We start from the raw sequence: 22,665 nt of genomic DNA, 5'->3' as shown, positions 1-22,665 counted from the left end.
TCTACAACTTGAAAAAAAAGCACTTTTTTTTAAAACTAACCCAAACAAGGCCCTAATCTGAATATAAAGTCACAATCACATGATTCACATGCCAAATAACACAAATTTTATTTTAATGTATTATTTATATAAATAATTTTTACAATTTTAATATTTTTAAAATTATTAATAACACTTATCTCACTAATTAATAAGCGACTATGGACTCCCCTCTTTCTCGATGATCACTTTTTCCCGGTTATATGTAGCCTCAAAGGGTTAAAATCATTTTTCAAAAAAACTCTATATCTACAATTAAACTAAGTTTTAATTTTTGTGTCCTCTCCACTAATCCATAAATTGTCTTATTATTGGATCTAGTCAAAATGCTTAGTATTTACCTAAATGTTAAAGTACCACTCAAAATATATGATTTAACTCAGGTTTTTTTTCCTAAGTAAATCTAGTGCCCCCTGAGTGTTATGTAATCCGAATTTTTGTATTGCACTATTTTTGTAACCACTAACTTATTTTCAATGAATAAGTAATTTATCTCTCTCTATATATATATATATATAAAGAATTTAGTTTAAGTTGAACAGTTATATTTTTAATTCCATAATTTTTAAATAAATTGAAATACATAAGATTAGTAATAATAAGGGAAATAAATTCACTATTAGCCGTTATATATATATATATATATATAAATATTTTCTTGCATGCAAGTTGCAACATCCAACCTGAATAATTGGGCTGGGCCTATGATTTAAAGTCCAACCCAATTGGGTTTGGCCCAATTAGATTGGTATTCAGATCCATTTCTAAAAGTTCCATACCCTATAATCTCACGATATAACTTGGGACGCTAGTCTTCGTCCCCATTTGCAAGTAAAGCCCTCGTCGAGAGCTCGCCATCGCCGATCTCATCTTCTTGTCGATCCCGGGTGAGATCTCTCGTTTTTTTTTATTCGATCTGCTTTCTTTTATGCATTCTTATGTGCTTTCTTTCGTGTGTGGATTGTTTGAGGTTTTGATTTCTTCGAGTGTTTGAGGGTTTATAGATTGATTTAGTAGCGGTTTTGGTATTTAATTTTTCATGATAATTTGGCGGTTTTGCTGTTTTCTTTGATGCATTCTTATGATTTTACGGTTTTGATGGTTGATTCTGTTGTATTTTGTCTGCGTGGATCGATTTGGGGTTTTTGATTCCGTGTAATGTTTGCGACTGTTGGTGTAGATTGATTTGTGATCGGTTCTGTTGTTTAATTCTTTTTGGTATGTTAGAGTTTCTGTTGTTTTCTTTGATGCATTGAGTGTTGATTGTGTTGTATTTTGTGTGTTTGGATTGATTGGGGTTTCAATTTCTTGTAATTTTTGCGAGTGTTTGTAGATTGATTTACAAGTGGTTCTGTTGTTTAATTCTTCTTGAATTTCTCAGTTTTTGTTGTTTTCTTGACTCGTGATATTTAGATTGGTTTGTTGATTTTTGAACAATTTTGGTGTAGTCCATGTTTCTTTACTATAGATCTAAATTTTTAGTTGATCAGAGCTTTATGTTGATATGTTTGACACTGTTCTGATTAGGGAAGTGGAGATTGATATGGGGTCTGTTTTGGGTCAAATTAGTTGATACACAAATCAGATAGTTTTATAAAGCATCACTCCACTTGTATTATATATGAATTATGAAAGTCTCTTTTTTGGAACCAAGTATTTAAGCAATGTTTATGTTTTCATTAAAAAAAAAAAATACAAAGAGATATTTTGAGCAGAATTAGTATAAATTTGATGTGTGAAAAATCTGTGTGAAAAATCTGGATGTGGTTGTCTGAGCAGCAATTCTGATGATGGAAGTTCTGTGGAGAAATAAATTGATCATGAGTTATAGGTTTAATTTGTATTGTTCATTGTTTCTCACAGTTGTTTACCTTGGGTTGAAAATTGTCTCTCCTCACAATCACATGGTGGGTTTTGTGTTTCTCTGTTTTACCTTTCTTGAATCCCATTGCGGCAGGAGCCTTTATTCCTTATTTCTTTTCACTTCTCCCAGCCTTTAAAATATTTCTGAGGATTCTTCTTGGTTAGTTCATTTCTGGTGGTTTTTAGTTTTCTCTGTAAGTTGTGTTTTTTAAGAATTGGTTAGTCTAGGTCTTGTATGTGTTTTTCTTGGTTTAAATTGGGAGCCTCGACCATCAGCCGCCATGAAACGTAAAGGTTATAAAATGAAGCCAACAAACTAAAATCAAACTAGGCGAGTGTAACATGAAATTAACTAGAAAGTCAACTTAACTAAAAGTAAGATAAGCACACCTACATGTTAATAAAAGGTTACTCATGTTAAAAAGTAGTAACAGACATGAACATAAGGATGAGGTCTTTCTTCTGTTTCTTGTCTCCATGCTCTAAGAACTTATTTGCAAATCCATGAATGTCAGTGGAAAACATATTTTGTAATATATACCCACAGAAGCTTATTTTCTCTTCTTGCTGCTTAAATACATTGTTTCAGTAAGTGAGGCTATAATTTTTTTGTATAGATTGGTATGCTTAAATACTAAAATGGTTCTACATGTTGAGGAATTATCTCTGTTGAAGTACTTCTTCCTGCTTGTGTGGTTTGAATTTGAAATATAATGAATTCTGAATGTCAACATGTTTGGCTTGTTCATATTCTGTTTGATTAAATGAGTTTCTTCACAACCAGAGTTGAAGACAATCAGTCAACCATGTCATCTTCATTTATTCCAGCCACCACAGAGTCAGTAGCGCAGGCTTTAGAAGCCAAAGATCCATTGGAATCCATTTCTATACTGTACCGCATACTAGAAGACCCCTCCTCTTCTTCAGAAGCCTTGCGTATAAAAGAACAGGCCATCACAAACCTCTCTGACCTTCTTCGTCAAGAGAAGAAAGCGGAAGAACTCTGCAACCTTCTCACTCAATTGAGGCCCTTCTTTTCTTTGATTCCCAAGGCCAAGACTGCAAAAATTGTAAGGGGAATCATCGATGCGGTTGCTAAGATACCTGGCACATCAGATCTGCAGATATCCCTGTGCAAGGAGATGGTAGAATGGACTCGTGCTGAGAAGCGGACGTTTCTTCGGCAACGAGTTGAAGCAAGACTCGCAGCCCTCCTGATGGAAAACAAAGAATACACTGAAGCTCTATCTCTTCTCTCAAATTTGATCAAAGAGGTCAGAAGATTGGATGACAAATTACTGCTTGTGGATATTGACCTGCTGGAGAGCAAGCTTCACTTCTCTCTGCGGAATATGCCCAAAGCCAAAGCAGCTCTCACTGCAGCAAGAACAGCAGCCAATGCAATCTATGTGCCCCCTGCTCAGCAAGGTTCCATAGATCTGCAGAGCGGAATTCTTCATGCTGAAGAGAAGGATTACAAGACTGCTTACAGTTATTTCTTTGAAGCATTTGAAGCCTTCAATGCACTTGAGGATCCTCGAGCAGTCTTCAGTTTGAAGTACATGCTTCTGTGCAAAATCATGGTGAGTCAGGCAGATGATGTTGCTGGGGTAATTTCCTCAAAGGCTGGACTGCAATACCTTGGCCCTGAGTTGGATGCTATGAAGGCGGTTGCTGATGCTCACTCCAAAAGGTCTCTCAAATTCTTTGAAACAGCCTTGCGGGATTACAAGGCACAACTGGAGGAAGACCCAATCGTCCATAGGCACCTCTCGTCATTGTATGACACACTCTTGGAGCAAAATCTCTGCAGGTTAATCGAGCCATTTGTGAGGGTTGAGATCAGCCATATTGCCGAGCTCATAGAACTTCCTGTTGACCATGTGGAGAAGAAGCTGTCTCAGATGATTCTTGACAAGAAATTTGCTGGGACTCTTGATCAAGGAGCAGGATGCCTCATCATATTCGATGATCCCAAGGTGGACGCCATCTTCCCGGCAACACTTGAAACTATTTCCAACATCGGCAAGGTTGTGGACAGCCTCTATGTGAGATCTGCAAAGATTATGGCTTAGATGCTCTCATGTTTCTATGTTCCTAGAAATCATACTCATTCATCTCATCAGATTCATGCTTGTTTTGTTTTTATTGTCGGAACTTTAATTTGTTTCAAAACAGCGGTTTTCTAACAAATCCCTTTGTTGCCATGACATAGAATTTGATTTAGGAGTTGATTTACATGTGGCCTTCTCGTGAACTCTGACTCCGAGGTATAATTGGTATTCATACCCATTTTATAACTGACATCATGCAGGAAAGCCATGCTATATCTATCATAAGACGTGATAATTAGCAGTATCACAGTTGGGGCATGTTCAATGCTCATATATTTAATTCAAAGATAGATACATGAATAAACAGTTGATGCATGAAGAAAGTCATACAAGAGCGCAAGAAGAAACTAGGATCTGCACAACCAAAACCATAACCATGAAGCACTGATATATATGTTTGCTATAGCAGATAGCCATTATAGAAACTACTAGTCTGCAGATGCGAGCAACATCTTGCACCTGCGGTTACTAACAGTATTATTTTTAAGCGATAGCGCGCAACATGAGTTGAACAGAACAGTTCTAAGTTCACCAAACAACTGTTTGAAACATAAGGCCAGCCTCTTCATCCCATGGCATACTTCTGTGTCCAGCCGCGGGCTGTGGACTCGTACTTGGCTCTGTCAGTCTTGTACATTTGGGCGATCTCCGGAACAAGAGGGTCATCTGGATTTGGATCGGTCAGCAGAGAGCAAATCGAAAGCAGGACCTGATCCCACACAAAGATAATTACAATACTTAGTACTTCATAATTCATGGATGAGATGAAACAATGATGGTAAATAGAATCAGACGTTGCTCAACTTGGTATTGGCATGCTGCCATATGACTTCTCCATAAATTATTTGCACGAATAAAAATAATAACAGGAATTTTTTCTAAAAACACTAGTTTCTTCCAATAAATTAAACATATGTACAACAGTAAACCAGAATATACTTCAATTGCGGTGATTAGCATTCGACACTGACACAGTTATATATGCTTCAAGTACCAAAATAATTCTTAGTTCAGCTATATAATTCGAAATTTCAAACCTTGGATATGGTCAGGGCTGGGCTCCATTGCTCTTTCAGTATATCCAGGCATATGCTTCCATTGCTATTGATGTTGGGATGAAAGACCTTAGTCTTGAAAGCAACCTAAAATATGAGAGTCACATCTGATCAGCAGGTGTAAATAGTACACATTAATAAAATCAAACAAAAAGGAAACTTTGCAGCAAGCATGTTTCTATGCATTAAAACCAAGAAAATGTGTAAATGCTGCAATTTGACATGCAAGAAAACAGTATGTGGTATCTTTCCTCGCCAAGTATTTCCCCATGTGTTCCACAAACCTTTATTTCATACTTAAATAGGTTTGGAAAATAAAAAAGATTATGTTGGTAGACAAGAAAATTACACCTTTAGTTTTCTGGTCTATGGCAACTCAAGGAAGATACAACAAAATTTCTTTGTGGACGGCATCCTCAGTTGTAGGATAATTTTAAATAGCATGAGTTGAAAAGTTTATTTTCTATCAATAATTTTTATTCTAAAAATTCCTCTGTATTACCAAACAAATGGGAAAACATTAATACTGCAAAACTTTCCCCAGTCTTCATTCGTTAAGCATCTAAAAGAGAACAAGGTAATGCATGATTTTGTCACTTCAAAATGCACAAAAAAGAAATTACAATGTATTTAGACTTATATCTGATTTCAAGGAAAGGCCTATGTTCAATATTAAAGTCAGATTAGCCACAAGTTATCACACATTACAACAGGTGAATTAAGATCATATTACTTTGACAGGCCAAAATCAAAGCTGGATTAGCAAAGCAAACTAGGCTTAATAAATTTAAATACATGTTTAATATACAAATTTGCAGACTATTTCGTGTTATCAAATATGATTTTCATTAATTGGCTCAAAGGTATAACAGGTTGAAACTGCATGTTTAATAAAATTATTTAAAGTTTGATTTAATTAATATTTTGGTGGTCTGTTCATCAAGCAGTAAATAAGACACCTTTGGGGGCTTGAAAGGATAGTCTGGTGGAAAATGAATATTTACTAAAAACACCCCTCCAGAATATGGACTATCAGGGGGTCCCATGATTGTAGCTTGCCAATGGAACATATCTTCCCCAACAGGACCTGAAAAGAGTAAAAAACAAGACATGATATCAAGCAGTAACAAGGAAAAAAACAGGAAGCGAGAACATGTTAATTGCTTAAGCATAACATAAAAGCTATTGATGCATGTCACTAAGCTTTACTTGTTTCCAGTTCAAACTTTGATTTAGTCATTAGTTGATCTATATTAAGTTGCTCAAACTTTAAAGTACAATTCAAGGCTTAGCAAAAGAGAAAAACATATAGAATGCAGATTTCTATCCCTTCCGTTCTAATAATGAATTGAACTCTTGTAAAAATGGACAGGTTGAGCCACCTCTCATGTTAGACCTAATCAATCCTTAGCTACTCCCTTTTTTCCTTCTCTTGATTTCATCAACCCTTATTGACTTGGACATTTTATGAGAAGGCTAACAGACATAACTGTAACATATAAGCTCTCAGGCTCTTGATGTCGACTCTGAGCAGGTTTATATTTATTATTGCACAAGGACAAAGACTAAAATCTTTATCATCCATTAGTAAAGGAGAGCATTTTATCTGTTTTGTCTCAGAACCAAAAATTATGATTAAACCCCTTCTCTCACTCATCACCTTCTCAGGATTAAAGCATCAGATTTAAAGCCTCTAGATCATGCTATTATTCATGAAGATCAAACAACTTCAACATTACTCATGATCTAGTAACAAATAACACCAATTACCCATCAATCATCTATATTCAGTATATAGTCTTTTTCCAAGCCTTAAAACTTTTTTTTTTTGGGCAAATGTGGACAAGCCACATCAGGGCATGCAAAAGGGATAAGTTAATACCTCAGTCACATGAGCGGAGATTTAAATCCGTCTCTTTGGAAAAACACAAACACCCTGTACAAAGAACCTAGTGCAAATAGACCAAGAGTTCATAGGCAGACTTTAAAACTCTTCAAAACTCATTTTGCATCAACTGAAAACCAAGTTCCAGCATTCAAAGAATGATAAGAATGGTCATTCAAATCAGTGATACCTAAGAACCCATTCTCACTAAATATAAAATCATCAAACAAGATCAAACTTTCCGAAAAAAAAAATGAAAGATCTAAGTAAAAGAGAAGAAATCAAAAGAACCAGAATATCAGTACCTGCGCTGCAGGAGGTGGGAGGATCCTTCTGCAAGTCCTTCAATTCCTTCAAAATTCTCTTTGACGCCATCAGAACCTACTGCAATAACCCAAATCAACCCCCAAACAATTAACCCTTTTCCGATCCACAAAAGAACCCTAAAAACCTAGAAAATCACAACTCGGAAAAATCAATCAAAGAATCCAAAAACAAACTGATCACAGATCAAAAACCACATCCACACAAACCTTGATCAAGATCGAGAGAAAAACACATATTGGCGGCTATAAATGGAGCTAAAAATCACAAAAAATGGGCAGATCGAAAGAACAACAAACCCTAGATCGATCAGGACCTGGAACCAAAATGGGAAATCAGGATCGAGCGAAGCCTCAAGCGCGCGGAAGAGATCGGGAAGCGGCTCTGCGATGAGATCCGCCACCAAACCCCAACGCCGGAGAAACGAAGAGCGTTATATCCAAGCAATTCACTAAAAATTGTTTTTCAATTTAATATTTCTATAAATTTTAACTATTATTTTTTTTTTAATTTCCTCATTTTTTATATATATAATTTGTCGAAAAACACATCCATTTTTTATTTTGAAATTTTATGTTATTATTATATTATTTTTAAATTATTTATTTTTGGAACTTTTATTCATTGACTTTTATTTTTAATGTGATTAGTTGCCTAACATGGTCAAAAGATAATAGCGTCCAAAACAAACAAGGTGTCTTTTTTTCTATTTTTTTTATTTAGTGAATTTTTTTTATTATAAAAATTGTTTAAAATGACGTTTAAGAGCAATAATTTATTATTGTATGGTATAAATATGTGCATATTATTAAGAATATAATATAAATGCAAAGATAGTAATAAGAATAGAGAGTAAGAAAATTTACCAAAAAAAAAAAAACCCTTCAAAATTCACCTCTTCTTTTCTTCTCCCTTCTTTGTTTCTCTTTCTCTTTTCCTTCTCTTCTTATATCAAATATACAAATGAGTGGGGGTATTTATAGGGTTACAAGGGTTAAATGAACGGCTAGAATCGATTTGATCCGACGGTCCAAAATACCATGATAGGTGGAATAGTAACAGTATTGGCGGCTGTTACAGTACCACATGGTCGATTGCTACAGTATTACGGCTGCTACATTGTTTTCTAAATGGTTGCTACAGTAATTCCGCCTGCTACGGTGATTTGCTGTAGTGGGCATCCATTATAATATTTATTTATAACACTCCCCCTTCAATGCCTACGACCAAAGGATATGCCTCATTAAAACCTTGCTAGAAAAAACCCAGTGGGATAAAAAACCTAGCTAATAAAAAAGAGTACACTATCCTTGGTATATTTGAGGGTTACTGCCTCATTAAAAACCTTGCCTCGGAAAACCATTGGGGCAAAAACCTTGGCGAAGGGAAAAAGAGTACAGTCTCCCCCTCAAATAATCTCTAACTTATATCAGAAGTACTTACATCCTTAAGTCTTCTCATACCGATTTTGTGTATAAGTCTTTGCTAATGCACTTCGGAAGTGATTTTGTGAATAAATCAGCTTGATTTTCATTGGATTGAATCTTTTGAACTTCTATAACGCCTTCCTTCTGGAGATCATAAGTGTAGAAAAATTTTGGTGATATATGCTTCGTTCTGTCACCTTTAATATAACCTCCTTGTATTTGAGAAATACAAACACTATTGTCTTCATTAATTACTGTAGCATTTGTTGTTACTGATGGTAATTTGCATGATGACTGTATATGCCCAATCATAGATCATAACCATTGGCATTCACGACTTGCTTCATGGAGAGCTAGAATTTCAACATGATTTGATAAAGTAGCTGTAAGAGTTTATTTTGTGGAACGCCATGAGATAGCAGTACCATTGTAATAAAATATGTATTCGCATTTTGTGAGGATCAAATACCCAGCATCAGCAAAGCCTGTGAGGTTAGATGAATATTCTTGTGGATAGAATAAGCCCAGATCTGTAGTTCCCCGTAAATAACGTAGCACATCTTTTACTCCTTTCCAATGTCTTCTTGTCGGTGTAGAGCTGTATCTTACTAGAAGATTTACTGCAAAAGCTATATCTGGTCTTGTATTATTTGTAAGGTACATTAATGCACCAATTGCACTTAGATATGGAATTTCTGGACCAAGAATGATTTCTCCTTTTTCAGGTGGACGAAATGGATCTTTCTGAACATCAAGAGTCCGGACGACCATTGGCGTACTCAGTGGATAAGCCTTCTCCATATTGAATCTCTTCAGCACCTTTTCTATATAGGTTGATTGATGCACAAATATTCCTGAGGATAAGTGCTCGATTTGTATACCTAGACAAAATTTGGTCTTTTCTCAAAATTTGGTCTTTTCTGGACCATTTGGTCTTTTCCCAGATCTTTCATTTCAAATTCTTTTCTCAGATATGATGCTGCAATTGCAATTTCAGAAGGAGTGCCTACAAGATTTAAATCATCCACATATACTGCTATCACAACAAAACCGTTAGTAAAACTTTTAATAAACACACATGGACATATACTATCATTTTGGTATCCTTTTTTTATAAGATATTCACTAAGACGGTTATACCACATCCGTCCAGATTGTTTTAATCCATAGAGAGATCTCTTCAATTTTATAGAGTATAAATGTTATTGATTTGTAATGTCTGTTATTTTATATCCTTCAGGGATGTTCATATATATGTCATTTTCAAGTAATCCATATAGATATGTTGTGACAACATCCATTAACTGCATATCTAATTTATTACTTGCTGCCATGGCAATTAAAAATTGGAAAGTAATTCCATCCATTACAGGAGAATATGTTTCTTCATAATCAATACCAGGTATTTGAGAAAAACCTTGAGTAACCAGTCTTGCTTTGTATCTCATAATTTGATTATTTTCATTTCTTTTTCTCACGAATACCCATTTATAACTGACTGGTTTTATCCCTTCTTGTGTTGGCACTATCGGCTCAAACACCTCACGTTTTGATAGGGAATTTAGCTCAGCCTTGATAGTTTCTTTCCAATTTGGCTAATCATTTCTTTGTCGACATTCTTCAATAGATCGTGGCTCTGGATCATTATCAGTATTTATTTCTATATTTGTAACCATATTGTAGATGAATATATCATTTATTTCGGTCTCATGCCGATTCAATCTCTGACCATCATCTACATAGCAAATTGAATTTTCAATATTTTCAGAAATATCATACTCCATTGATTCTTCATTAACTTGTTTTGAGGGTTTTATAATTTCCTCTCCCCTTTTACATAGGAGATCTTTCTCTTTATTTTTCTGCTTTCTTTTTCTAGGAGCTGAATCTTTGGCGCCAATTGGTCTTCCACGTTTTTGTTGTGGTTTATTTTCTACTTCATTTTCTTTCAATGGATTCTTAGGAATCTCAATTCTTGTAGAAGCATTTGCAGTTGGTATATACGATTTGGTTACCATTTCAGTATCAGTGAATGCATAGGTATTTCATTTGCAATATTTTGCAATTTAATGATCCTTTGAACTTGAAGTTCACATTCATTGGTGCGAGGATCATATGTATGTAATCGTGATGCATTCCAATCAATTTCATTTACTTCATTTTGAGTAATCATTTCTCCCCCTAATGAAGGGAAGACAGATTCATCAAAATGACAATCTGCAAATCTTGCAGTAAATACATCCCCTGTTAATGGTTCTAAATATCATATAATTGAAGGGGAATCATAACCAACATATATACCAAGTCTACGTTGTGGACCCATTTTTGTTCGATTTGGTGTTGGTATTGGCACATATACTGCACAACCAAATATTCTTATATATGAAATATCAGACTCTTTACCCATAACAAGTTGGTGTGGTGAATATGAATTATATGCAGTGGGTCGAATCCGTATTAAAGCTGTAGCATGCAAAATAGCATGACCCCACGCACTTGTACGCAGTTTTGTCCTTAATAACATTGGATGGGCAATAATTTGGAGTCTTTTAATTAATGACTCTACCAACCCATTTTGGGTATGTGCATGAGCTACTTGATGCTCAACATGTATTCCAACTGCCATACAATAATCATAAAATGATTTTGATGAAAATTCGAAAGCATTATCAAGACGAATTGTCTTTATGGGATAATCTGGAAATTTTGCTTTAAGCCTGATAATTTGTGACAAGAACCTTGCAAATGCTACATTCCTTGTAGATAGAAGTGAAACATGGGACCATTTAGTCGATGCATCGATTAAAATCATAAAATACCTAAATAGTCCACATGATGGATGTATTGATCCACATATGTCTCCTTGTATTCTTTCTAAAAATTTAGGAGATTCACCAGTCACCTTAGTTATAGAAGATCTAGTTATTAGCTTTCCCATTGAGCATGCTGAACATGCATATTCATTATGTGTTAGGATTTTATAATCCTTCAATGGGTGTCCATAAGAACTAGTAATAATCCGGCACAACATAATAGCACCCGGATGTCCAAGTCTTTCATGTCATATTTTAAATATTTCTGGGTCATTAACCTTCTGGGTTAATACCGTATGCGATTCCATCACTTTAATACATGTAAAATATAATCCTGAGGATATACAAGGAAAGCTTTCAAGTACACGTTTTTTGCATGAAATAACTTGTGTAATATAAATATATTCTTTTCCTTCTTTATCAACCGTCTCTAAATGATATCCATTGAGACGTATATCTTTAAAGCTTAAAAGGTTCCTCCTACACTTAAGGGAATATAAAGCATTTTTCATCTACAAGGATGCCCCATTTGGCAACATCAATGCTGCTTCTCCAGAACCTTCAACCAGGTCTGATGACCTTGCTATTGTGGCTATACATGCCTTTCTCATTGATAAGGATATAAAATATATTTTTCTTGTCAAAATAGTATGTGTTGTCCCGCAATCAATAATGCATTCATCATCAGCCACATTCTAACAAAACAGAAGAAAAACATAATTTAATAAAACACAAATACATATTACAAATTAGTCTATAAGGAAATCTGACATATCTAAATATGTATTTTCAGTTACATTTAAATTATTTATAGAATTATTCTCAATTGGATTAACTATAGGGTTGTCAGCAAAATTTGTCTCAATATCTTTACCTTTCTTGTTTTTAAGTGATTTTTGGTAAAGATGGACAAAATGTTTAGGGGTCCTGCAAATTCTGGACCAATGGTCTTTCAGGCCACAACGATAGCAGGTATCCTTCTTTGTCTCTAACCCCATCTTGTGGCTTTGTTGCTTTTGTTGATATACATCAATTTTGCTATCACATGGTCCGATATTATTTCAGCCCCCATCACGACCACGTCGTCCTCGACCACCATAATATTCTCGTCTACCGTGGTTTTTAAAACCAATACCGCGACCACGCCATCTTTTTTGCCTAAAATTAATTTCTGGTAGTGGTGCTGATCCAGATAGTCGAGATTGATGATTCTACATCAACAATTCATTGTTTTGCTCCGCCACAAGGAGACAAGAAATTAATTCAGAAAATTTTGTGAAATTCTTTTCTCTATATTGTTGTTGTAATATAGCATTTCGTGCGTGAAATGTTGTAAATATTTTCTCGAGCATCATACCTTCCGTCACTGTTTTTCCACAGAGACATAGCACTGAAACAATTTTAAATAGCTCGGAATTATATTCTTGCACGCTTTCAAAGTCTTGAAACCTGAGGCTTGACCAATCATTACGTGTTTTGGGTAAGTAGACCATTCTGAGATATTCAAATCGTTCCCTCAGGGATAACCACAATTCCTGTGGATCCTCAATGGTCAAATATTCATTCTTCAGGCCATCATCAATATGATGTCTTATAAATATTAAGGCTTTCGCCTTATTATCATTAGGCTCATTGTTATTAGCCTCAATAGTTTTGCTCAGGTTCCTTGCTTTCAAATGGAGCTTGATATCGAGGCTCCAGGATATATAATTGCTCCATGAGATTTGAAGGGCTTCGAATTCTCTTTTTGCGATATTTGTCATTCTCTTCAAAATAATAATATAGCAGGTAATTAGAATAGAGTGTACATAATAAAATATAAATCTCATATACGATACTATATATACATACGGTACTGTTCATATACAGTATTGTTCATACACTGCAATTATTGCAGCATTGGGAATGAAAATTTGTTTGAAAGTGAGTATGAGTTAAGAGGGAAGAGGAAGGAAAGATAAGGGAGAGAAGGCCAACGGAGAAGAGAAGAGGACCGGCGGAAAAGAGGAGATCGGAGGTTCGCCGGTGAAATTTTACCTGATTTTGTCAACGATTGCCGGGATCGGAGTTTCGCCATGGCAAACTTAGGGCAGATCATACCATATGATTTGGATTTGATGGAAAAACTCATTGTAATATTAATATTATTGTTTTTCATGTTTATTTTAGATGTACCAGTGTTATTAGGCTTAGTGGCTTTTGTACTGTATGTTTTTTATGTATACTTTTAAGAAAATCCTATATATGGTTGACTGAAATTATGAATTAAATAAAATATATGGTTTGCTAGCAGTATTATGCTTACCTGTCGAACCTCCCTTCATTCAGTGTTAAAAATAGATTTCATATATAGGATATATATTAGATGAGCCAAAGAAAATTAAAGTCATATGAGCAAGTTCGTGCTGATAACGTGTTAAGAATATAATATAAATGCAAAGATAGTAATAAGAATATAAAGCGAGAAAATTTACCAAAAAAAAAATTACCCTTCAAAATTCACCTCTTCTTTTCTTCTCTTTTTTTTTATTTCTCTTTCTCTTTTCCTTCTCTTCTTATATCAAATATACAAATGAGTGGGGGTATTTATAGGGTTACAAGTGTTGAATGAATAGCTAGGATCGATTTGATCCGACGGTCCAAAATACCATGGTAGGTTAAATAATAACAGTGTTTTCTATATGATTGCTACGGTAATGACATCTGCTACAGTGCTTTGCTGTAGTAGGCATCCATTATAATAATATTTATAACATATATATATATAGACGCACCATTCACCATACCATTGCATTTCAATTAATTATAATGATTAATAAAAAAAATTGGACGAAATATGTATTGTATTTTTTATATATCTTTTACTAAATAGTTAAATTCATAATTAAGTATTTCTTTTGTAAATTTATATTTAGTTTTTAAATATTTCAAGGATAATTATTAATAAAATAAATTTACACTTTTAAGATATATCTATTTTATGTAATTATTTTATGTATTCACTTAACAAATTCTGTTGTATATACCGGTAATTGCTTAAAACACCTGGAAGTTTCTTTTATGCACACTTGGCCCTCCAAATTTGGGTATTCCCATATAGATTTTTTTTTATAGCTTATTTTTCAATATCTCTAACATAAAAGTAGCTAATGTTGACAAGAATGACCGTCAGTTTTTAAAGTGGAACTACATAATATTAAACAAAAATGTTAAATATTAAATAAAAAAAATAAATATTAAATGAAAAATAACATATTAAAATAAAATTTATGTGGTTACATGTAAATACGTAATGTTAGACACAAACTATAATTATTAAGCTTGTCACACCCCGACCCGCGGGTCCACGGGATATGACAATCACCTCGGCAATCCTGAGGCTCATGAGACCCCTCCACTCCAACTCTCGGGACGCCGCAAGGCTAACCAATAATTTGGAAACAACAATATTGACACTGGTACAAGATAAAGAAATACAATGATATACAACGGAAATAGCAACAACAGCAACAACCACAATAGTAAGTAGAAATAAAGAGGTTTTGCAAATGCACAGGGAAACAACAATAACAACAGCAACACAGCTAATACACAAGAGTTTAAGAGTTGTTTAGATACAAAGCCATGCAACAAAGTTTGCTACCCTCCCAATTCTCTATGTCTCTCTCTTTCTCCGACCGCCCCCTTTAATAGATATATGGGTCGACGTCAATTGTGGGTGTGGGTTCATAGTCCAAACTTTGATAATTAAATTTCAGTCCGTGCACACGCCTCTAATCTATATAGCTTTTGTCTTTTTAAAAAAAAAAAATCTATAAACATAATATATATTTTAAAAAATATTATCAAAATTTTATTATTTGACTTATTAATATTTTATAAATTACTTTATGTAGTATTTTAAAAAAAATCTATGTTTTAACTTTTGATTTTTTACAAATTAATTTATATAATATATAAAATTACATTTTTAGTAGAGTTTTTGTAAAAATTTATTGTTTGATATCCAATTTTTATAAACTAAACTATACATTAACATATAAATAATTTAAAAAAAATGGTAAAATTTTTAGTTAATTATTTATTTTTTTATAAATTCATCCCCCTAACTTTTAATATCTAGCTCCGCCACTGGCTATACACTAGTAGATCCATAAGTCAAATAATATGTCCATGACAAAAATAACATACATGAACTGAAAAGGAAAATACAGAAGATAGAATAGTAATAAAAACACTAAAAGACAACCAAGAAAGCTCACACGCCAAAAATACACACAAGGAAGGAGTCGAAAACAAAGCAAGGAAGTAGAAAAATTGTCAAAATACCACAAAGCTGTAAATATTGTAAGATAGAATAAACTGACAGAGTAAGCTCTATTAACGGAAAAAAAGTGTATTGAGAAAAAATTGATTGTTTGAGAAATTCAAATATCAGAGGGGCTGCCTGAAATGTTTTGAAATTTTTAGCGGGCTAAAAATAATATTTCTCTTTATATATAATAAAAAAATTCATAGCATTTAAGTAAAGTACAAACTTGAAAGAGATTTTTCCTTGTAGCAAAATTTATTAAATACTTTTTTTTGAGGTTCTGAAAAAATCTAAATTGGAGGAGTTAATTGCATGAATTAAATGTACTCTCGACTTCTTAGGTCCTCTCACCAACTCTAGTGATGACCCAATCCTAATAGTGGAGTAAATCAAAACGTCTACGACTCTACCATAATGTCCCCATAATTGAACAATTCATCCTAACAATTATTTTTTGGGTGTCACTTGTTAATTATTGTACTTTTTCTACGTGTTATATTCAGTTTTACCTACCCAACTTTAGTAGTATCTGTGACTATTTTTTTTATCTTAGTCCATGTACTTTTTCCCTCATGATACATCATAATTAATTCATACAAATTAAAAAAATATTTTAATAATTACAATTATATTTTCTAATTAATAATTAATTTTACTTAATAATTAAGTATTTTTGGTATCGATTAATGATTTTAATTTATTAGTTCATTGATTTTTTTTATAATAATTATACATATCTAAGTTATTCCTATTTCCAATCTAACGGCTGTATTTGAGTTTTCAAATTTTAATTTTTTTAAAGCAAATTTAATTAATATTGATAAAAATAAATATTCTTTGAGATAGAAAAAAATAGTTATCTCTATTTTAAATTATTTAGAAGTAAAGTTAAGCTATACATTAAAATAAGCATCATTCCAACCCATTTTCCAACCAAACACCACTTATTTTTATAAAAGAAAAAAAATATTATAATTTTGTTAATAGGTTGAAAAATAAAAATAAACCTTCATCTCATATTTGATTTAAAATTTTGGTTTCACCATTTAAATCATAACAACAAACTATATATGAAAATATTCCAAGTAGTTCCAACTAAAGCCTCCTCATATTTGTATACTACACTCATACATATACATGTATAAAGTGTAGGCCATCTACATATGTCCCTTTTATATATAAAATAATTATTATATAATTTTTTATACATCTTACATGATAACAACTGTTAGATAATGATCTAACTACTATTAAAAGAATTTCTTTAGATTTCAAAAAAAAAAACTAAATAAATAAATAATAAAGACATCCTTGATGACCTATATAGATATATAACTTGTACAAGATTCTCATTTTTCTCATTCAAATAGATAGACCAACTAAAAAAAAGGTGTTCTTAATAAAAATCCTTACATTTCTAGACTTCTCCATTCATAAAACTTGTTTAAACTTAATTAATCACATCAAATTATTATCAATACAACCTAAATTTTCAAGTATATATCAATATAAAATTAATTCTAGTTGGTTGTAATAAAGAAATCAACAACTAATACACAAAACTTTTTTATAAATAGATAAAAATTCTTGCATCGCAACATCAACATTTAGTGACAACAATTATGGTTAACTCTCGTTTTCTTTTCCTGTCTTAATACTAATCATTTTTACAATATCAATGACAACACAAGCAACCCTAATAGCGCCGAGGTTAATTGCGGGCATGTTGTATTATCAATTGATCCTTGCATTTTTTTCATTAGAACTGGTATGAAGAACTTATCACCTCAGTGTTACAGTGGAATAGCTACACTCAAGACAATGAGTAGAAATAGTGAGAAGTGTATGAAGGTGTGCAAATGTCTTATGAAACAATTGGCTCCTCCAATTTATGCTAAGTTGCATTTGTTGGGCAAGAACCTTCCTCACTTTTATCATATGATTCATCCATCCATGTCTTGTTGCTTTGTTTTCAAAGGTATTTGTTTTTCACTCTTTTTTTATGTTGTAATTTTATATAAGTTGTTTTAAGTATATTAGAATGTTATACTATGTATTTATATAATTATCTTTGACATACTTAATGATTTTTTTTTTATATAATTTCATGTTGGTTTGGTGAGCGAAGGTGAAGAGATGTGGAGTGGAAAAGTTTTCTCTAATTTTTTTTTTTAGAAAATAAATGAATATCACAAGAGAATTATTTCCAAAAATGTGTTGAGTATGTAATACCATATTAATTTTATGTGATTGTTTTAATAAATAATTGTCTTTTATATTTCATAAAAAAAAAACATTTTATTTAGCACCATATGCGTTGAATTGTTGCGTTTGCAGATTCATTACATTTGATGAAACACTTGTAAAAATAGGTAGAATAACAACTATTTTATTATTAATTTTCAGAATTTATTTAACTTAAAAAACAAGTGGATAAATCACTTAAATTAAAAAAAAAAACAAAAATAACAATGGAGAACCAGAGAAAAAATTAGGAAAAGAATAATAAAGTACACTAGAACAAATTAAAGAGGGAAAAAATTACAAAAGTAGTTAATAAAAGACTTTTTTCTCTTTCTCTTCAGATTGCAACATATTAACCCATAAACCACTCATAACAGAACTTAATTACTTTGCAAGATAAGTAAAGTACAATAGAAGAGAAGGAAAAAAATTATAAAAGTTGTTAACAAAGGACTTCTTTTTTTTTCGACTGAAACATACTAACCCTTAAACCTCTCATAACAGAAATTAATTGCTTTGCAAGATCAGTTTCGTATCTCTTTATTTATCATGAATATAAATTGATTAGTCATTATCATTGTTAGATTAATCTAAACATTGAAAGACAAAAATTATATATATATATATATATATGTTTAACAGGATCCATCAACAACTTTCTTTTGTATATTCAAGATTACAGTGCACACTGTTTTTGTGTGGCATCTGTTTTTTTTTTGTTTCATTTGGGAAGATGGTATACATGATTTTTATTGTTTAAAGTAATTTTTTTTATAATTTTTATTTTTTTATTTTTATAATCATGGGTAATTTATGCCATATTGGATAACATAATTAAGTCTGAAATCAACATATAAAGAAGTGTTTAATTGCACTCACAAATGTGGGAAGGACCTTGGTGATTATGTTGATGATAAGTCTAAATTCGTGGGTGTAAGTAATTTTATTTTATAATTGTTTTCTAATTATTTATATAAAACTTATATTTTTTATTATATTTAATCTAGCATTAATGCAAGTTTCATAATTTTTTAGAAATCTTGTACTTCTTCGATGAGCCAGAAATATGTGTCTTACTTTCTCAGCTTGAGACGAGTGATAGAGGCCAAGAAGAAGATACCATTGATGATGAAGATAGAATGATGAAAGTGATTTATAGAACTTAGGTGATTCATAACTAGTTTAATTGACATATGACTTCTCTTATTCATGTTTTGGTTATGTATGAGCATGTTTTTAGATAATATGAAAGATTGAACTTACTTGCTTTAAACACTATTGAACTTTTTTTCTTTTTCTTTTTTGTTATGAATATGATTTTGTTTATTATATGGAGTTTATGAAATAGTATTGATTACATCTAGTATAAGGAAATGAAGCAAAGAAAAAAATTAATAATAAAAAAATAAAAATTACTATCATAGACGGAATGTCGTTAATAATAAACACTTTCAATGATGGAAATATGTTGGAAAAAACTTTCAAAAACAAAATTCCGTGAGTGTTTAATACTATCAAAGATTGAATTCCGTTGGTAATAAACACCTTTAGGACAGAATTTTGTGGGTGATGAAGACTATCAAAGACGAAATTCAGTTGGTAATAAATACTTTCAGTGATAAAATTCTGTTGGTAATGAAACTTTCATAGACGGAATTCTGTAGGTAATAAAGACTATCAGAGAAGGAATTCCATTGGTAATAAATACTTTAAAAATTGAATACTATAGTTCAACATCACTGACAGAATAGTATTTGCCAACGGAATAGCATTAGCGACTTGTTTTTCAATAACAAAATTTTATATTATATGTGATAAAAGTTATCACCAACGAAATTTTAATTGTCAGTGATGGAATTTTATGTCTCCAATACCCTTGTTTTCTTGTAGTGTATGATATAAGAGTTAATCATTCATATAAATCATGGAAGCTGGGGGCTACACATGGGTTCATTCCAAGGAGATCAAGTGGAACCCATCTTATAATATCATAAAATAAGATTTGCTAATAATAAATAAATACTCCCTCCATTCCAAATTAGATGTCATTTTAAGAAGGGAAAAAAATTCTAAAATAATTTTTGTTTTATATTACAAGGTAAGATTTATTTTTTTTTCAACTCTACCCTTATTTAATATGTAATTTTAATTTCCAAAATCTATTAATAAAATCCACTAAAAAGAGAAATTTATTTAAATCAAAATAGTTATTTATGGATAAATTATGGGTAATTTATCCATAAATAACTATTTTGTGTAATTTATCTATAAATAACTATTTTTAAGAGTCAACATTCTTACCATAATTTTAAATTAAAAATTTTAATGAGAAGAAATTTCTATTCATTGAAAAGTACAAATTTTCAAAATTTTAAAATAAAAAATTTGACGGTAAAACATGTTAATTGAAGTTTTTTGAAAAGATAAAAAAAAAAAAACCAACGATATAATGGGTGAAAAATTAATGAAGAGAATCATATTCAACTATAATTGTAGTCCCAAAAAAATTAGTAGTTTGATCATTTAACTTATTTTTATTTTAAAATATAACAAATTTATTGTTGCTCTTATTTCTTGTGCAAAAGGTTAAAACGACATCTAATTTAGAATGGAGGAGTAGGCGAAAAGTGTTATTCCGCAAAGAAAAACTTCATTAATTATATATATAACATATGTTTAATTAGAAGTACGCATATATATATATATATATATACATGCACTTCAAATTTGCTAGATTTTATAATTGTCACCAACCTAGCACTTCAAATTTGCTAGATTTTATAATTGTCACCAACCTAGCTAAGAGATGCAACGTACGTGTACATATAATGATATAAAGGTATATGCACGTAAAACTCACATAAGATCCAAAAATCAACCTTACCTAATAATTTTGCGTGACCAAATTAAGATCTATGGACAATAATTTGATTAAGAAGTGTTATATGTTATATATATTAATCAACCATATTCAAGGAAAAATATATGTGCAAATATGATTTACTAGATTTTATGGTTTTACTTTGATGGGCATGGTACGTACTTCATAAACCTAGAAATCAAGCCAGGTTGAACAAACAATCCTTTTTGGTTCGCGGTAACGTAGAAAGATTATCACGTGTTACGTGGTAATCTAAAAATATTATCACATTTGGCATTGCACAAGTGGTAATCTGGATGGTAATATCACATTACCAATTTATAAATATTACCAAAAAAGTGATAATCTCATTACCACCAAATTTGGTGTCTATCTTGGATTACCGTGGTAATCTTATAACTTTGTACATTTTAACAAATAGATTACCATGGCAACCAAACACGGTAATGAATTATTCCCGGTAATAAGAGTTTCCAACCAAATATGGTTATATTAAATTACCACAATATTCCCAACCATATAACATTCCCACTCATATTACTATGGTAATCTCGTTACGTGGTAATATATCATTACCACGAACCAAACGACCCCTAAGAGTACTTTTGGAAAACAAAAATTCAAACCTTATAAATTAAAAAATAAAAAAAAGTACAGAACCAATGAGACCTTTTCTTCATAAGATTGATAGATTGATATAGAGTGTGAGGCCAAAAATTTTATATTCATGCCTTTGTATGTATTTAATTGACCAATAAGTTGTCTTCGATATAAACAACCACATGACATTGAGCTAAGCTAAAACTATCCGTCAAAACCAACTTAACATATATAGAGTCAATATATATAAACTCATCTTGAAACACAACATTCACACAAGATTGTGTGAGTTCATTGAGAAGCATAAGATCAAATGGATAACACTCATGCATTTCATCATGCTCATTGTAATACTACCCTTTCTCATATATCACTTTGACATGTGAACAGTCAGATATTCCAGGCATTGCACCAGAATTGAAGTTCTTTGGTATTTTTCTTGTATTTTTATAATTATTATTTTTGGTTATATATTTACATACATATTATTTTGATTTTTTTTTTAAATTTTATTTTGAATGGATGCGCAGATCGATTTTCATCGAAGATGTTGAAGGAAGGCGTTGGAAGAAATTAAGTATAGAATAAATTGTTATGAATATAATAAGTGGTGCATGTTTGATATGTTTTTGTTAATGTATTTGTGAGATGTATCATACTTGAATAGTATGAATAAATGGCATGAATATATATATATATATAATATCACACTATTATTTTTAATTAAGAATATTTAACTAGTTGCGATGGGTTAAGAGATTAGTTCAATTGTATGGCTTTAGATAGAAAGAATATGGCTTTTAACTAACACCCTAATCACATCGTTTAATTTAGAAAATTCAAGTAATTTTTTTGTTAATTATTTTAGGTTTTTTTCCTTAAAAAGACTATGCTAATGTATTATTATATATGTTATTAGCATGAAGAAAAACATGTAGGAAGAGTAAGTGGGATGGTTTTTGTCATTTTTTAGATTTTATAGCGGTGGGTTATTAATGGCTATTATTAATATTTTTATATTTTAGTGAGCAAGTCTATAAAAGGAAGAGTAAGAGGTATAATGACCTCTTGATTTGTTTGCATTAGGAGTTTTAGGCAGATTGTTAAT

General features: G+C 31.7%; 2 protein-coding genes across 5 annotated transcripts; one reads left to right on the top strand and one right to left on the bottom strand.

The window, feature by feature from the left end:
* Positions 1-840: 840 nt before the first annotated feature.
* Positions 841-4,140, top strand: LOC120273586 (26S proteasome non-ATPase regulatory subunit 11 homolog). The gene is made up of 2 exons (XM_039280242.1): positions 841-926; positions 2,687-4,140. The coding sequence occupies exon 2, from the start codon at positions 2,709-2,711 to the stop codon at positions 3,975-3,977; it is 1,269 nt and encodes a 422-aa protein (XP_039136176.1). The 5' UTR covers positions 841-926; positions 2,687-2,708; the 3' UTR covers positions 3,978-4,140.
* A 134-nt stretch (positions 4,141-4,274) lies between these two features.
* LOC120273587 (ubiquitin-conjugating enzyme E2 28-like) lies at positions 4,275-7,752 on the bottom strand. Of its 4 annotated transcripts, none has more exons than XM_039280244.1 (5): positions 7,597-7,752; positions 7,262-7,340; positions 6,031-6,158; positions 5,054-5,158; positions 4,275-4,725 (listed from the first exon to the last, which is right to left on the bottom strand). In XM_039280244.1, the coding sequence occupies exons 2-5, from the start codon at positions 7,329-7,331 to the stop codon at positions 4,582-4,584; spliced, it is 447 nt and encodes a 148-aa protein (XP_039136178.1). In that variant the 5' UTR covers positions 7,332-7,340; positions 7,597-7,752; the 3' UTR covers positions 4,275-4,581. The 4 variants fall into 4 exon arrangements, with proteins under 4 accessions (XP_039136178.1, XP_039136179.1, XP_039136177.1 ...); XM_039280245.1 differs by having other exon boundaries at positions 7,262-7,337; positions 7,597-7,743; XM_039280243.1 differs by having other exon boundaries at positions 7,580-7,738.
* Between the last annotated feature and the right edge of the window lie 14,913 nt (positions 7,753-22,665).

This window comes from Dioscorea cayenensis, chromosome 12 (assembly GCF_009730915.1).
Source record: "Dioscorea cayenensis subsp. rotundata cultivar TDr96_F1 chromosome 12, TDr96_F1_v2_PseudoChromosome.rev07_lg8_w22 25.fasta, whole genome shotgun sequence".
NCBI lineage: Eukaryota > Viridiplantae > Streptophyta > Magnoliopsida > Dioscoreales > Dioscoreaceae > Dioscorea > Dioscorea cayenensis.
Note: the sequence above shows the minus strand (reverse complement) of the source record. Positions and strands in the feature narration are given on the sequence as shown.

Coding starts and splice junctions, on each gene's coding strand:
- LOC120273587 (XM_039280244.1), bottom strand. CDS start 7,331: ATGGCGTCAAAGAGAATTTTGAAGGAATTGAAGGACTTGCAGAAGGAT. Junction 6,159..7,261: donor TCCCACCTCCTGCAGCGCAG/GTACTGATATTC, acceptor TACTCTTTTCAG/GTCCTGTTGGGGAAGATATG. Junction 4,726..5,053: donor CAGCCCTGACCATATCCAAG/GTTTGAAATTTC, acceptor GTGTGGGATCAG/GTCCTGCTTTCGATTTGCTC.
- LOC120273586 (XM_039280242.1), top strand. CDS start 2,709: ATGTCATCTTCATTTATTCCAGCCACCACAGAGTCAGTAGCGCAGGCT.